The sequence below is a fragment of the Mus caroli genome, unplaced genomic scaffold (genome assembly GCF_978045245.1).
Source record: "Mus caroli unplaced genomic scaffold, Mus_caroli_1 scaffold_17, whole genome shotgun sequence".
Lineage (NCBI taxonomy): Eukaryota > Metazoa > Chordata > Mammalia > Rodentia > Muridae > Mus > Mus caroli.
The window spans coordinates 30,648,255-30,666,539 of record NW_028227272.1 but is presented as its reverse complement, the minus strand read 5'-3'; the positions used below and the strand labels follow the sequence as shown (position 1 = coordinate 30,666,539).

Here is an 18,285-nt window from a genome sequence, read left to right as displayed (position 1 = left end):
CATTGATATTACAGTTTGCTTAACCACTTTCCAAATGTTGAACATTTCTTTCTAATTTGTCATCAATACAAGCAATGTCACCATAACAATGGAGAACACAGTTTTTGGTTTGCTGTTTGGGCTGGGTCGTTTTCCTGATACACAATTCCCCAAACAGATTTTCTAAATCAGGACAATTACACAATTTTCTAATTCTGGTTAAATCTTCAAAGGTTGCTCTTCATGATCAGAGAACCAGAGGGACTTTCAGCTATGGTGAGGGGAAGAGACCATGAGTCTTCCTCCCCAAAGTAAGTGTAAAATTCTGTGTGTGTGTGTGTGTGTGTGTGTGTGTGTGTGTGGTGTGTGTGTGTGTGTGTGTGTGTGTGCGTGTGCGTGTGCGTGTGTGTGTGTGTGCGTGTGTGTGCGCGTGTGTGTGCGTGTGTGTGTGCGTGTGTGTGTGCATGCATGTTTGTTTTAAAAACAACTACCTTGGGACTTCAGAAACATACCAAATAGGGAAATTAACTGAAAAGCATTTATTTTTCAAAAGCTGCTGGAGTGTAGGGCCCAGAAGTATAACAGGAATGTAGTCACATATTCTCAGGAGACCAAAGCAGGAGGATTGTAAGATCAAAGGCAGCATGAGCAATTTAGTGAGACCCTGACTCAAAATAAAAGGTAAAAGCAGGGCTGGAGAGATGGCTCAGCAGTTAAGAGCACATGGTAGCTCACAATCTGTAATGGGATCCGATGCCCTCTTCTGGTGTGTCTGAAGAGAGCAACAGTGTGCTCATATACATAAAAGAAAGGAAAAACAATTCTGAGGCTGTTGTTCAGTGGCAGAGTGCTCGCCTGGGATACACAGGGCCCTGAGTTCAATCCCAAGTTCCAAAGAAAGTAAAAAACCAAACAGAAAACTCCCAGGTATGATCAAGATGTAGTGTATGCACATATGAAATTATCAAAGAATAAATTTAAAACATTTAAAAACAAACAGAAACAATTGCTGGGCCTTCCTGCTAGCTGCAAGCTTGCAGAGGGGACAAAGCAACTTGGATCAGGGAGAAAAGCTAACTTTGCAAGCTAAATATGGTGAGCAGAGTAGAAATAAATAGGGTGATCCATCACTTCTTCACTTCGCCAATGGGAGGATGTAGCCTTGGCTATCTTCTGGTGGTGGGGCAGGCTTCAAAAGGCAAAAATTAAGACTAAGATATAAAGCCAACTAAAGATATCAGCCACACACACTGCAGGGGAGACTCATCCCACAGTTCAACTCCACAGTTTTACTTAGACAAACATGAACTTATAAGATACATATAGCATACAAAAACTTATAAGAGTTTATCAGAACCGAGAACTGCTATAAAATATCATATACATTGCCTGGTTTTCAACTCAAGATTATAAGACATGCAAAGAAACAGAAAACTATAACCCATTCTTACAGAAAACAATAATCAAGTGAAGGAAACTAGGAGTGAGCCTACATGTTAGATTTAACACAGACTTCAGAGCACTCCTTCTAAACACATGCAGAGCAATACGGAAAGTAGAGTGTCAGTGGCTTAGGGACCATGATAGCAATGGCCTTAAAAATAAGAGCCATCAATAGGGAAGTATAAGCCATACTGGAGGAGAGAGTGAGACTTCCAGCTAAGAAGATAGTGATGGGATGAAAGATTGCTAGATGGGCTTACCAGCAAACTGAAAAGAATGGAAAACCCTCAACCTCAAAGACAGATGAGCAGAACTAATATAAAGAAAGAAGTCCCAGTGATCTATGGGACGATGACTGGGACCAAAGGCCTGGGGCAGGGCTTCTAAGGAGAAACACAGCACTGAAGACAACACTTGAAATAATGGCCAACATGTTCTTGGATTTGATGAAGAACTTAAACCACAAGGTCCAAGAAGATGGGTGGTGGTGGCACCTGGGAGGCAGAGGCAGGAAGATATGAGTTTGAGGTCAGCCTGATCTACAGAGTGAGTTCCAGAATAGCTAAGGCTATACAGAGACCCTGTCATTAAAATCCACAGGCAAAAAAGAAAAAAGAAAAAAGAAAAAAAGCCAAGAATGGATTATCTGATATTACTTACAGTAAATTGTATCTGATCATCAGACCTGTACCTTTTGTTTAAACTATTAATGACTTAATAAACATGATTTTGTTTGTTTAAGACCGTATCTGTGTAGTTCAGGCTAGTCTGAAACTCACTTTGTAGCCCAGGCTGGCTTCAAACTCCTAGAAATCTTCCTGCCTCAGCCTCCCGCTTGCTGGGGTTACAGGTATGGGCTACCACACACAGCTGTAATGACATCTAAAAGGTGGTTTAGGTTGTGTTCATTTAATTAGTACCAGAGTCTAGGTCACAACAGGCACCCTCAGAAAGTAGCATACACTTTTACATTGTCCATTTTAATTTATTTTCTATGTGCATGTGTGCATGCATTTATGTGCACCGCAAGCATGCAAGTGCCTGAAGACGCACTGGATCCCCTAGAACAGGAGTTGCACATGGTTGTGAGCTGCCATGTGGGCGCTGGGAACCCAGGTCCTCTGTCAGAGCAGTGAGTGCCCTTAATCACTGAGCCATCTCTCTGGTACTTTGCATTGTGCTTTTAAAGTCAGACAAACCTGTGCTGAAAATCTGACTGTCTGACTTCCTAAATGTTGGCATTTCTGTGTGGACTGCACCCCACAGTTACCTGGCAACAGCCAGGTATGCTCCTCCCCACAGTTACCTGGCAACAGCCAGGTATGCTCCTCCCCACAGTTACCTGGCAACAGCCAGGTAGGCCTGGCCCACTCTAAAAGGGGCTGCTTGCCCCCTTCTCCCTCTCTTACTCTGATACTCTTGCCTCTTGCTCCCCCATCCCCATTCCCTTCCCCACCTCTCTCCACGTGGTTATGGCCAGCCCTACTTCTCTACTCTCTCCCTCTGCCTCTACTACTCTCTTAACTCCCCACCTCCATGCCCTGAATAAACTCTATTCTATACTATACCATTGTGTGGCTGGTCCCTCAGGGGGAAGGGATGCCTCGGCATGGGCCCGCCAAAGCACCCCCTCCCCCCCACACCTCACCACACATCCAGATAGGACATATTCTTATATTTCTTAATCTTTTTATGATCATAACACTGAAGTGTCCACCTTCTCCAAGCTCCGGCTTTAGCATCCATAAAAGGCTAATAACGAGTACCTGTCTCAGGGCTTAGGGATGGAATGATTCCTATTAAAGACTTAACCCCTGTGAAGTCTCATAGGATACTCAACAGGATTGCTAATTTTAGGCCCTGGCAATACATACTTCAGAATAAAACTCCGCTGAATGAACATGAATGAATCTGGGCACTGGGTTTTTCCAGTGTAAACTGTGTATTCATGTCTCCCGACCTCTCAGAAGAATCTGGAGTCTGACCTTCCTGTTTTTAAGTCACGTGCTTTAGAAGGTGCGCTTTTATCAGTTGTGTTTGGCAGGGTAATTGTTCCCTTCTGTGATGCTGTATTGTATAAATGTTTTTTTTTTTTCATTTCTAGTTAATCAGCTCCTTTTTTGCTTTGATGATGATAGTCAGAAATATCTCTCTTGCCCAGCTGGTATAAATAAAGATTCCATGTGGATGTAAGGTATAAAATACAGCCCAAGTTATTTTTGACCCATGCTGTCAAGAATATTTGCTTCTGATTCATACCATTTGACAGCATTTGACTTATTAAAGATTACACTTGTTTAACAGTTTAACTCTTCTTGCCTATTTTACTGATCAGCATTTCAAATTTTGAGGCAACATTTGTTCAACTGCTCACCCATTTAACTAAACCTTACCAAATGCCTGCTGCATCCCCCAGATGAGGAGGGAACATTGTGATGGATATGGAGGTGAAAAGGACCAGTGTGTGACCCAGAGAAACATCAAGGCTATAGCAGAGGAAGAAAATGGATGCTTATTTTCCTTAAGACAAGCAGATGAATGGGCTTGAACCTGACTGTGTAAGCAAACCTGATATAAAAGTCTGCCACCCTGATAAGAGCTTAGGCGCCTCCCAAGAATCAAATGTTTTGGTTGCGTACTGGAAGAATTCAATAGTTCCTCAAAAACACTGAATGTCTTTTAAAAGCCAGATGGATTTGAAACGTCAGAGTTCTCCAAATAGAGAGAGGAGGAGGAGGAGGCGAGGCAGTCTGAGGGGACAGCACAGGGTATAGAGAGGAAAGTGATGGATTCGGGGCACTAGCTTGGGCTTAGCTGCAATGCTCCAAGCTCAGGGGCTCAGGAGTATGTGGGCCAGAGCAGGGCTGAAGAGCTGAGCATGTGGCACAGCTCTGCACTTCTGACAGGGATGGGAGCCCACAGAGGCTACTAAGCAAGAGAGAAAGGTCCTTCTATGAGCAGAGCAAAGAGGAGGATGGGGAAGACAGGAGTAGGACACTAGCTTGGAGACTTGGCAAAAGTCTAACAGTGAGAAGAGGAGTAGCTGAGCCAAGGTAAAGGTAGCAAGGAGAGAGACACAGGGAACAGCCAACCAAAGCCCTGGCATTGCTAAGACTGGACAACTGGATTGTGTCCACTTCATTCATTAAAATTCACAGACTGGCCCAGTGAGATGGCTCAGCGGGTAAGGGCACTTTCTACCAACCTGATGACCTAATTTCAATCCCCAGGACCCTCGAGGACCAGTTCTTGCAGGCTGTCTGTCCTTTGGCATCAGCAAGTATACCGTACATACATGTATGCATTCATGTAAAATACATGTTAAATGAATACATACATGATGAATGAATACATGTAAAAGAGATGAATGTAATAGATGAATGTACAAAAGAATTAACTTGCAAACTTACCATGTGTCTGTCATGTCACCACACAAGACAAAAAGGCATGGAAACCAGTGTAACCCAGAAACAGAGAATAGAGATTAGAGATGAAAATAAGCCTAAGAAGAAGTAACAGTGAAGGCAGCCTATGGGGAGCAGAAAAGGTGAACTCTGGGCCCCACAGATGGAGCTGATGGGAGCCAGTCATTCTACCTGGAGGACCTCAGCAGAACTCAGGCTAGGAGTGGCACCATGTCCCATAGGCTGACCAGGACCAGGGGGCTGGTGACATGTTTGTCTCTGTATGATCTGTATGCTAAGACCCTCTTTCCTGCCCAGCAAGCTAAGAATGAACTTCTTGTTTGCAATCCCCTGTCCACGATATTCTTCTTCTGAGCAAACCTATCCAGGGTGTCTGGGCTTGGCACAGAGGAGCAGCAGAGAGGGTCTGTGCCCCACACAGTAAGACTTGCCAACTCCTTTGTTTCACCCAATTTCCAGAATATGAGCTGCCATCTGTGCCTCCCCTCCCTCACATGTTAGAACCAAAAGGAGTAAAAAGAGGCCCAGGGAAAGCCTTCAGCTGTTCACATTTGGGCCAGCAAAGAGGTCAGCTTATTCTCAGCCATTCTGCAGTATGGTGCCCAAAACAATGAGTCTTGTTGTATTCAGGTCTTCTAGATGGCTCTAAGTCTAGTCATCTGTCCATTGTCATCCACTGATAATTTGTTTCAGGATCTCAATGGATACCAAAATTCGCATCTTGCACATGAAGTGCAATATTTCATAGAACTTACATATTCTTTTACATGGTAAATCATGTTTACATTACTTATGGTGCTTAAAAATGTAATACTATGTAACTAGTTATTAAACTGTACCATTAGTGATTAAGATTTTTTAAAAAAGAAGAAGAATGTTTGATTTCACTATAGATGAAATCATCGTTATATATAGGACTAAATAACAAGACAGGACAGTGGCAATTTCACTTTTTATTTCCCCAAATACTTTTCATCTGAATTTGATTAAATGTCCAGATGCAGATCCCAGGTATAAAAGGCTAAGTGTATGCTAGTTCTAACTATGAAAAGATAAGCAGCTGCTTTAATAAAAGCCTGTGCAGTGCACCTGAAAGCTCTGGAACAAAACAAATAAACAACAACCAAAAGAAGTAGACAGCAAGAAATAATCAACTTAGGGCTGAAATCAATAAAATAGAAACAGATGAACAAACAAAAAAAGAATTGATGAGACAAAGTTGGCTCTTTGAGAAAAGTCAGTAAGACTGACCAACCCTTATCCAAATTAACAAAATTATAAATGAAAAGGGGAACATAGCAACAGACATTGAAGAAAATCATAGAGCCATAAGGATATGCTTTTAAAAACTTGTATCCTACCAAACTATAAACTCTAAAAGAAATTGATAATCTTCTCAATATGTATGACTCACAAAAGTTAAATCAGGAACACTTAAGCAATTTAAATAAATACGTAACCCTAATTACAGAGAAGCAGTCATTAAAAGTATCACAACAACAACAAAACCAAAACAGTGCCAGATAGCTTTAGCAGTGAATTCTATCAGACTTTTAAGGAAGAGTGAATGCAAACGCCAATACTTCTCAAACTAGTCCACAAAATAGAAACAGAAGGAAAATTACCCAATTCATTTTATGAGCTCTACAGTTCCCTTGATAACCAAACCACATAAAGACCCAACAAAGGAAGAGAATTATAGACCAATTTCCCTTATGAACATAGATGCAAAAAATTTTCAATAAAATACTTGCATACTGAACACAAAACACATAAAAACTCATCTGTCGTGATTAAGAAGGCTTTATCCCAGAAATGGAGAGATGGTTCAACATAGAGAAATCAATAAATGTAATCTACCATATAAACAGATTGAAAGACAAAAACCACATTATCATCTCACTAAATACAGAAAAGGCCTTTGACAAAATGCAACACCCCTTCATGATAAAAATCCTAGAGAGTAAGGGGTACATAGGACATAATAAGTAATAATTACCTCGGCATAATAAAGGCAATTTCCAGTAAGCCTATAGCCAACATCAAATTAAATGGAGAGAAAAATCAAAGCATTTCCACAAAAATCAGGAACAAAACAAGGTTGTCCACTCTCTCCATACCTATTCAATCAATGCTTGAAGTCTTAGCTAGAGCAATAAAACAACTGAAGGATATCAAGGGTATTCAAAGTGGAAAGAAGGAAGTCAAGTATGCTTGCTGATAAGATGATAAGATAGCATACACAAGTAATCCTAAAATATTCCATCAGAAACGTCTACAACTAATTAACACATTCAAAAAGTAGCAGGATACAAAATTAACACACAAAAATTAGTAGCCTTCTTATACACAAATGATAAACAGAGAAAAAATGAGGAAAATAATACATTTTTCAATAGCCTCATATAGAGAGATAGAGCTTGGGCAATTCTAAGCAAGCAAGTGAAAAACATGTACGATAACAACTTTAAGACACTGGAAAAAGAAACTGAAGAAAATATCAGAAGATGAAAGATCTCCCATGCTCAGTTCTATGGCAGGATTAATATAGTAACAGGCCATTCTACCAAAAGCAATCTACAGGTTCAAAGCCATTCCATTCAAAAGGACAGCACAATTCTTCATAGAAATTGAAAGGAGAATCTTCAGCTTCATATAAACACACACACACACACACACACACACACACACACGATAGCTAAAACAATCCTGAGTAATCAAAGAACTGCTGGAGGTATCACCATCCCCAATCTCAAATTGTACTACAGAGCTATTATAATAAAGAGCAGCACAGTATTGGCACAGAACAAACATGCTGATCAAAGGAATCAAATTAAAGACCCTATAGACATGTGATTTTTGACAAAGCCAAAAATACACAGCAAAAAAAAGACAGAATCTTCAACAAATGGTGCTGGTCAAACTGGATGCCTGCATGTAGAAGACTACAGATAGATTTATATTTATCACCTTGCACAAAACTCAACTCCAAATGAATCAAAAACCTCAACATAAGACCTTATGCATTTCTGAATCTGGCAGAAGAGAAAGTGGGGAATAGTCTAAACTCATTGACACAGGAGAAGATATTTTGAATGAGACACCAATAGTACAGGTAGTAAGACTAACAATTAATAAATAGGACCTCATAAAACTGAAAAGCTTCTATATGGCAAAGGACACCATTATTCATAGTAGTGGGCTATGAAATGGCAAAAGATCTTTACCAATTATACATCTAATAGGTTAATATCTAAAATATATAAAGAACTAAATATATACATCAAGAAAACAACCCAATTAAAAATGGAGTATAGAACTAAATAGAGAATTCTCAATGTTGAAAAACAAATGTTTGAGAAACACTTAAAGAAATGTTTAACATTCTTAGTCATCAGAGAGATGCACATCAAAACTACTTTGAGATTCCATCTTACCAGTAAGAAAGGCCGAGGTCACCAGTAAGACAAATGACAGGTCTTGCTGTAGAGTATGTGGGTAAGGCAAAGACTCATCCATTGCTGATGGGAGTACAAAATTGCATAGCCACTATCAGGAAGGTGGGAATAGATCTACCTCAAGATCCAGCTATTCTACTCTTGGACATACACCCCAAAGACTCTATTCTACTACAGAGACACTTGCTCATCCATGTTCACTGCTGCCCTATTCATAATAGCCAGAGACTGGAAACAACCCAGATGTCCGTCAAAAGGTGAATGGTTAATGAGAATGTGATACAGTTGCACAATGGGATATTATTCAGCTGTTAAAAGATGAACTTCGCAGGTACATTGATGAAGCCAGAAAAAAAAAAAAAAAAACATCCATAGTAAGGTAACCCAGACCCCAAAAGACAAACATTGTACACACTCTCTTCTATATTAGCTTTTAAGTCTTTGATGGGCATGCTACTATCCATATAACAGCAGAGGTAAAGTATAGAGTAAGGGACTAGGCAGGGTGCAAGGAACCCCTAATGTAGGGGAAATAAAATACATAGTTATGGAGAGACAGTGAGGGACAGAGACACTGGGAAGGGAGAATTAAATGGAGAGGGAGTCAAGAAAGAGATAAAGGAGGAAATACAGGGAGGGACACTAACTCTAAGGGCCCTTTGAGGAGTCATATGGAAACCTATTAAGGTAGAAACTTTTAAAAATACATACATATACAAAAGAAATCTATATATAACCACCAATTAACAAGAGAGACAAAGACCCAACTAGACCCCTCTTACCACCAAGTGAAATCTCCAGCAGCAGGGATGGGTTACACTTAGTTAAGTTGTTGGCCAAAGGGGCCTCATGGGAATTCCCAAACAACTCAGGCTATTGTAAAAGCTATTGGTTATTCTACACAAACGGATAGCAAGGCTTTACTGCTGAAGACCACACCTATATAACTCATCGAGCATGAATAAGTTCAGCTTGTGGAACATGTTTCCATCAAGTTGTCAATTGCAAAGGAAAAATAACTTTTCTCCAATAGAACCTCACTGGGTATACACCCCAGACTTAAGGGAGGCCTCATGACCTCCAGTGAATGGCCAACACAAAACGAACTCAGTGGTAGTTTCAGAGATATTTTGTCTCATGATGCTTTGTCTGGGCACTTGTATCTTACTTGTTTTTTGCTTACCTATTATGGTTTCAGTTTTTCTGTGATTGTATGTTTGCAGATGTGTGAATGTGTGAGTGTATGTGCAGGTATATATATATGTGTGTGTGTGTATGTATGTGTAGTTGTGTATGCATGTGTGGCTCTGTGTGTTTGTGTGTGTACACATCTGGTGCTTTTTCTTTGCTCCCCTCTCCCATTTGTTTGCTTTGTTTTCTTCTAGACTTTTGGGGAGTGGGGCATATGTCTTCTAGAGAGAGAGAATGTGGGGAGGGGGTGATCTGGGAGGAGACAAGGGAGGAATAACTGATCAGAATATATGAAAAATAATTAAAATTGTTTTGCAATAAAAGAGAGAAGGATGGAAGGAGGAAAAGAATGAGGAAAGAGGGAAAGAGAAGGAGAATGAAGAAGGAGAGGGACTGAGAGAGGAGGAAGAGGGAGGGAGAGAGGGAGGAGAGAGAAAGAGGGAGGAGGGAGAGAGAGAGGAGGGAGACAGAGGGAGGAGGAAGTATTGGGGGGCACCAAAGCAGGGAAAGAATCTAGAGAAAACACAGAATAGAAAGATTTTACAGGGAGGGAGTAATAATATATGTCGAGGACAGAAGGACACCATATCCATAAAATGAAAATAAAAATGATGCTATTCAATGAAAGAAAGTAAATGAAGATCTAGACAAATCAAGTTACAACCAAAGCGCTTGGAGACTAAGACTGTGCAGTATGCACAGACAGATGGTTTGCAACTTACTGTAGCCTTCCAGATGAAGAGCACAAGGGGTCATTTTATAACACACCAGGTAAAAGGTTGTCTGTATGATAATCAGTCACACACCTAAATGTCAACCATGGAAAGAAAGAAAGGCATTGTGGGCTTTCCAGGCAGGCTGTGTGACTCTGCTGGGAAGCTCGTCTTTTGTGTTTCTTCCTTTCCTTTCTCTTCTGCCTGGATAGGATGTGGTGGCAGGGCTCCAGCTGCCAGACCATGGGTCAAGGACGATATACTCAGTGTGTGGGTGGTAAAGGAAAAAGGAGTCCGAGTCACTCAGGACCGTGCTGTGGCCACCTTGCTCCGCCCACCTGCTTTGGTCGGAAGCAGTTTAAATCATTACTGTCTTGAGATCTTGTTATTGCTAATCAAGCTTCATTATGGCCGACACAGCAGGTAACTGAAAAAAAAATCACTAGAAATACTGGGAAATAATTCTGTGATGCGTTCCAGAAAGGAGAACAAGATGATAAGAAAACAGAGGATCCTTTAACAAGGTTAGACTGGGGGTGGGGGTGGGATGGGGAGAGGGGAGGGGAGCATAGCAGCAGGGCTGGGCTGGGCCAGGCTGCAGAAAATTATTAAGGATATCAGGGAATGGGTACGAATTTGGTGAGCAAACATAACCAGTGACAACAGCAGCCGTTGTGTTAGGCTCAGGAAGACTTGGCCAGGCTGTCTGTGTCTGTGTGTGTAGTGCCCGGGAAGAGACAGCTGGCACTTCTTATGTAGTTTTAAGCCTGTTCTAGGGGTAACTAAATGCAAAGGAAAGCTGAGAAGTGAACTAAAGTAATATACATAATATACTTGAAAACACTGTGGAATAAAGACAAAATATACACAATATCAACATGATGGATGATGGAGACAGAAGGAACTCTCCAAAGATATAGAAAGGTCTTGCTGGGGATTTTGGTGTATGACTGTAATCCCAGGACTAGTGAGTCTAAGTAACCCATAATAATTCTAAAAACAGTCTGGGCTATATAATGAGACCCTGAGATCCCCAAACACAACAAACAGAAACCGAGAAGATAGAACGGTTTTGCCTGTAGGGAACCAGAGGCGTTGGGAAATCAGTGGTGGTACATAACAGAGGCTTGTTTTAAACAAGGATTGCAGCGCTCTATACCTGAAGTCATGAGCACCCCTGCACAGCCCTATCCTGTCCCCAGGCTAAAGAACATGAGAATTTCCTAAATAAAAAGATGAATGAAGCGGCTGCAGGAAGGAAATGTCCTACAACTTCGGAGATGACAAACCCGGATCAGTCATTGTCCTTGTTAGCTCTATTGCTATGATAAACGCAAGCCCCAAAGTCAACTTGGGGAGGAAAGGGTTCACTCATCTTACAGCTTACTGTTTCTCACAAAGGGAAATCTCAGGGCAGGAGCTCAAGACAGGAGCCTGGAGGCTGGAACTGAAGCAGAGGCAACGGAGGGATGCTCATAATTGGCTTGCTCACCATGATTTGTTCAGCCTGTTTTCTTATAGCACCCAGGACCAGCTGCCCAGGGGAGGCACTGACCAGAGTGAGATGGGCTTGTTTATAGGACAATCTGCTGGGGCATTTTCTCCATTGAGGTTTCCCATTCTCAGATGTGGGAAGCCATTCTGGACTCCCTGGCCAGCCAGACAGAAATCTGTGCCAGGCAGTAAACAAGCCCATATTTGGTGGATGGCTCGCCCTTAATCCCTGATTGGCTGAGCAAGCCTGCCTGGTGAGGTGATGTGACCTGTGGTGATTGGTTGAGGCATGGTTGTGGCTTGAGTGGATATGCTTGTACCCCGAGGCGCGGGGGATTTGAAGAGAGAAGCTGCCTGAGTAAACTGCTTTAAGAAGAACCAGTGGTTGTGTTTTCCTTGCTGGTCGAGTTGGACACAACACTCAGAGACTTAGCTTGTGTCAACAAAAACCTGTTTGTTTGTGACAGGGTTTTTCTATGTAGCCCTGGCTGTCCTATAACTCAGTGTATAGATGAGGCTGTTACTCAGAGATCTGTGGCCTCTGCTTCCTGAGTGTGGGATTAAAGTCACCTGATGCAAATGAACAAAATCCTAACCTGCACAGTCATCATTCCAACACTAAGGACACAGGCTCAGCAGGGTATATTCCCCAACAGTGAAAAGTGAACTCACTGAAGGAGAATGGGAACTATTGCTTAATGGATATAATTTCAGTTTTATCAGAAGGAAAGTTAGGAGATGATAATGGTAATTGCTGTCTAACTTAAACATAAACATATTTAATAACACTAATCTGCATACTAGAAATGGCTCGGATATATTGAGTGCATTTGAACTACAGTTTTGTTTTGGGAATTCTGAGAATAGCTGGAAAGGATAGAGAGTGAGGTTGGGACTCTGCAGCCAGGCTAACACTCAAGGACTATGCTACAACAACTTATGGGAATACACCTTCCAGCACTCTTCTAGAGAGTTCCCTGGTGTCCTCATTTCTTAAATTTCCACTTCCCAGTTCTAAGTCTAAGGAGGGTTTGTCTGGTTTTCATGGCCTGAACTCTGGCTGCAGGAGATGCCATAACACTGAATATAATTGATATCCATAGTTTGATTGTACAAGGCTTCCTCTGCCTACCCCCAAGATTCATAATATTGGAAATTCCCCAACGCAGAAAGGACATTCCGTGATGGACAGGCAAAAACGTCAAGGGACAAAAGTTCACTATACTATCATGGCCAAGAAATTTCTTGTTCCCTAGATGTGATAAGAGATATGTGGTAAAGAGATCATCTGTAATCTGCCAGGCATGATGGCACACATTTATCCTAAGCAGCTATGAAGTAGATGCAAGGGACTTTTGTGAGTCTGAGGCCAGCCTGGTCTACAAGTACTAGGCTAGCCAGGGTTACATAGTAAGACTCTTTTTTCTCATAAAACAAAACACAAACAAAAAAGCAATACAGATATTATTTAATCACCGAAAGCCTAACAGTAGAAACAACAATTTGGCTGAGTTTTTTGGGTTTTTTTGTTCTGGGGGTGGAATTGGAGGTAGTGAAGGGTAAAGGGAGGGAGGATAGTATGGAAGTATGGGGACCACTGTTTCTGACATTTTTAATGCCATTTGGAGTCTTAAAATATACACTTAAAATTTTGATAAAAATAAAATAATGCAGCTGGGCAATGGTGGCTCATGCCTTTAATCCCAGCACTGGAGAGACTGAGGCAGGCCAATCTTTGTGAGTTCAAGGCCAGCCTGGACTACAGAGTGGGTTACAGGACAGCCAGAGCTGTTACACAGAAAAACCTTGTCTCAAAAACCAAAATAATAATAATAATAATAACAACAATGCTTTACATTTTAATAATACTCCTACCACTAAAAGTGTCCTACCCAGTTAGAAGTGAAGAAGAGAAACCTAGTTGGGAGGAGAACACAAAATGATTGGTTTTAGACATCTCTTTCTATGACCTCCGCCTCATCCTCTGCCCCTGACTACTGTACAGATCCTAAGAGATGAGGTGATACAAAGTGCCTAGACATCAAATGCACACAGTCACCTGGAGGAGATATCAAGTCATGCAAAGAATTGGCTCAAACTTCTCTATGACTCCACTGGAAGTCTTCAGTTGTAAACTGGAAGATGCTGGTATCTATTATATTACATGAGATAAATAGATGTGTGCGAGTCAGTCTCTGTTGCTGTAATAAACACCTGAGAGACCCAACTCAATCAACTACAATCTCAACAGGAAGTGTCCTCCTAAAAAGTCTTATGTGCTGAGGGCTTGGCCCCAGCCTGGGAGAGCTCCTGGGAAGTGACTGGATCAATTCATTGATGAGTCTGTGAATGGACTCTCAGGAAGTGGGACCTGATTGAAGGAAGTCTGTTACTAGGTCTCTGGTTCTTTTATGTTCTCCTCTCTGCCTCCTGAATGCCTCGAGGTAACCCTCTCCCCTGACCCCAACGATGCCTTTCTCCTGTGATGCTGCAGCTTGCCACAGGCTCAAGAACAGTGGCGGTACCTGAGTATGGACAGAAACCTATGAAGTGGTGTGTCCAAATAAATTCCTTCCCCCTTAAGTTGTTTTGCCAGGCACATTGTCAGAGTGATGACAATTTTTAAAGCAAAAAAGGATTATCCTGGCCCCACAGTCTTGGAGATGCCTCCATGATTAGTTGACTCCACTGATCTGCACCTGACAGTAGGGTAGCACATCATGGTGGGAACGCGTCATAGAATAAAACTTGCTTATATCATAGGCCAGAGAGCAAAGGAGAGCAGAGAGAGCACCAGCAGCCCCAAACCCCTTAACAAGCATGCTTGCAATGACCTAAAGATCTCCCATTAGGTTCCTCCTCTGAGATGTTCAACTACCTCCCAAGAGTACCATTCTGGGGCCATACATTTAATATGGGTCATTGGGTAACAATCCAGATCCAGATTATAGCAAGATAAAAATCACCTAGGATATGCCAGGTCCTCAAAGATGATGTTTCCTATTTCAGGATTTCTCATGTTCTATAATGACTCTCTTTGTGACTTTGAGCTTGTAGATTTAAGAAAAGCTAGACATCTTTAACTGCCGACTCTTCATCGCATGGCACCTGGTTTAAAAGAGTTCTCTTCTGCTGACAAACTGAGTGGGCCCTTTAGCAAGCAAGAAGAGGCATCTGTGTCAAAGGCTAACTTAGTCTGATTCACAGTGGTTCCTCTTTGGCTGAACTTTGAGCAAAAGGAAAATGATATTCAGTTACTACCTCTGGCTCCCAGCTCTTATACACAGGAGATAGAGATTTCTGTCTAAAATTAGCTAGTATATATATAACAGGGTAGAATTAGAAATAATTTAACTGGCACCTAAATGTCAACATTTTGAAATAAATATTAAAATCACCAAAAGTTATGAAACCTGGGTTATAATAATCAGGTAGATGGAGCAACTGGTGGGCATTCCAAAGTAGGAGGCCCCAAAATTATTCCAAAACTCTTACCTTCTCTGTTCGCTCTAGGCTGGTTGCGTAGATCAGGAACAAGATGGTCATGTGATTCACTCCTAGAAGTCTGCTGCTTCTGACAGGACTCTTGCTCCCCACAGAAGGCAACAGACAACCTCTCAGAAGTCCTCGTAGGAAAGGACAAAGGAGACCCAGGGTCCAAGAGGAAGCTATCTTGTAGGGTTTGCTTGGCGCCTTTCTTACCCTTGCGCTTCTGATTCTTTGGGTTCTGGTTTCCTTCTCTTGACCCAAGCTGACGACTCTCCAGTCCCTCTATTGGCTGGAGGAACTGATCCATGTCCTTGGTGAACTCCAGCAGGGTGCCCTCAGAGAGGCTTCTGGCAGGGGCGTCAGAGCCGTAGCTGGGAGCCCTGTCCTGGAGCAGGTGCTCGGAGCAGTGCAGAGTATCTGGGCCTTGTCTGGGGACGGGCTCAGGAGACGGGGCGAGGCCACAGTGAGCCATGGAGAGGGCGAAGTAAGAGTAGTCCACCATGATGTAGGTCAGCATGAAATTGATGGTGACAACGGGCGCCAGAACATTCACCTGACCCACCAGGACAAAGGCCATGGTCACCAAGCTGGTCAGGCAGATGGCTGCTACCGGTGTTTTATTTGGTCCTTTCTATGAGAACAACAGCAGCAACAACAAAAATACAGAATTATGAAATTTCAGATAGAAAGATCCCAAATTTTTACAGTTAAACAATAAAAATCAAATGTAACATCTCAGGAACTTCTCCCCACGGAATTGTTCACATGTGAACTTGGAAAAATAATAGCCAACTCATGGGGTCAATGTGAGACCTGAGCTAACATGAGATAGCATAAGCCAAACATGGAGACCCAGTAGCTCCTGAACACCAGAGGCACGGACAATATCACCATTAACATGGGACTTTACGGTACAACTTTGGAAGTCTTAGTGTCTCAGCTCCCCCAAATAGAAAGCCCCCATTGATACCAAAACACTGGCATCCTCCACTTAGCCCAGGTTCACGCACACAGTTACACCCTCCTCTCCTAGAAACTATCACAGCTACTCATGTGGTTCTCAGGCCAAAGCACGGTTCACGTCTCAGTCCTGTGTTCTTCTCCTGAGGAGCTTCATCCGGCCCAGCTGCCCTTCCCCAGGAAGCTTCTCTACCTGGCATTTGCCTCCTTCTTCCTCAGTCCTCCTAGCCCACTCTGCACACCTCAGAGACTGCATCTAAAGTAATATCCTTGCCTCGTCTCCTAGACTATCCCTTTTCTCCACCTAAACTCACTCACTAGACTCCCACCCCCTCTCTCTCCCCAACCACTCCATTCATGACTTTAAACATCAGCTTTTTGTCCGCACCGCCCAGCTTTGAACTTCTAACCTACAGCTCTCTCAGCACTCCTCTGGAATCAACTGGGGCTTCTATGGGTGTGTCAGAACCTATGCTGACCGGAGACCCTCCCCAGAACAATCTTTACAAAGGAGAAAAGTAAGGAGAGAGGAGGAGAGAAAGGGGGAAGAGAAGGATTTTATAATGTTTGGAAATTCGTTTTGGAGTGCATTTATTAAAGTGGTATAGAAGAGTCTAACAATAACATGACTGCGAGTAAAGTAAGTCTGTAAAAACTCACAACTTTAAAAGAAGTTTCCAGGAAGCTGCCAAAAATGCTAGTCTAGGCCAAGACCTTGAGGTGAATGGTTAAAATGGGCCAATGAGAGTCTTTCTCCACCAAGAGAGGGACAATCCACAGACTGGACAAAAGATGTGAAAGACAGACAGTGAATCCTTATGCATAACTGAAAAGGACAGACAAGGCAGGGGAGGTGGCTCAGCAACTGAAGGTGTTTGCCAGCAAGACCAACAGCCTGAGCTGAATCCTCAGGACCCACGTGGTGGGAGGAGAGAACCAAGTCTGAAAGCTGTCCTCTGACCTCCACACATGGTGTAGCTTAAGGCGCGCACACACACACAATATGTAATGTAATAAAAGTCCTTCTCAAAAGGCAGCCCACTCAACCAAATGAGTAAAAGATCTGAACAAGCACCTCATAAAAGACTATTAAACATGTGGGAAGATGGCCAACCTCATCAGCAATTACAGGACACACATTTACCCCATAGTGAGATGCCATCAAATACCCATGAGCACAGCAATCATGTAAAAGTACAGAGGATTAGGATGGCTCACCCATCTCTATAGCAGCATCAGTTAGTACAGATGCCCTGAAAAAGAACAGGGTGCTACTCACTGTGAGAAGCCAGGCACACTGAACAGGTGAGACATTCCGGTAGTGGGAATGTAGCCTGGGGTTATTCTAAGTTTACATCCAGCACAGGCAACAGCCATAAAACCCCCAAATAACAACCTGTGGCTACAGCATGGAGAAGGAGGATTCTCACAAAAATACTGATGAAGGAGGTAGGGAGGATAGCAGAGAAGCACACACACACACACACACACACACACACACACACGATTCCATGTACAGACTGAGTATTCTCAATGTAAAAATTCTGTATCCAAAATGACAGAATTCTAAAAATCTGTATTAGATTTACATGGAAATTGAATTGGGAAATCCCACATCATGAAACTGTGTTTCATGCCTAAAATGTCTAAAAAACGCTGCATACAATTACCTTCAGGCTACGTGTATATAAAACATAAATGAATTGGGTGTAAAGATACTGTACTATAGATATAGGAATATCCCAAAATATAAAACAAACTCCACCATCTGAAAAGCTTCTGGCCCCAGACAATAAAGATAAGAACCATCCAGTCTGTATTAGAAGGTTTCAAACCCAGGCAAGCTGTTCAGAGAAACACCTGAAGGGACCAGTCGCAAGCTGTGGTCCCTGGGACGAACTTGGTTATGCCATGAGCCACAAGTGCCTTTGCCTTTCAAACAGCTTGGGGGAAATCAAAAGAAGAAGGATGTTTTGTTGCACGAAATTCAGATTTGTGTCCTTGGCTGGAGGTTGGATGCTCTCTGCGGCAATTTCTGAGCTTCAACACCAGAGAAAAGTGCTGGGGTGGAAGGCTGGGGGCCTGCAACATTCAAGGTGTGTGCTGCAGGATCTAAGAGGCCTAAGCTGCTCA

The 18,285-nt window shown here is 42.4% G+C and overlaps 1 protein-coding gene across 1 annotated transcript in view; it reads right to left on the bottom strand.

Moving 5' to 3' along the window:
* The window catches only part of Slc12a8 (solute carrier family 12 member 8), a 154,845-nt gene that overhangs the window by 31,266 nt on the left and 105,294 nt on the right, over positions 1–18,285 (bottom strand). The window contains exon 9 of the mRNA XM_029470724.2: positions 15,199–15,823. Coding sequence (XP_029326584.2) covers positions 15,199–15,823 — 625 coding nt within the window. The remainder of the gene's footprint in view (positions 1–15,198; positions 15,824–18,285) is intronic.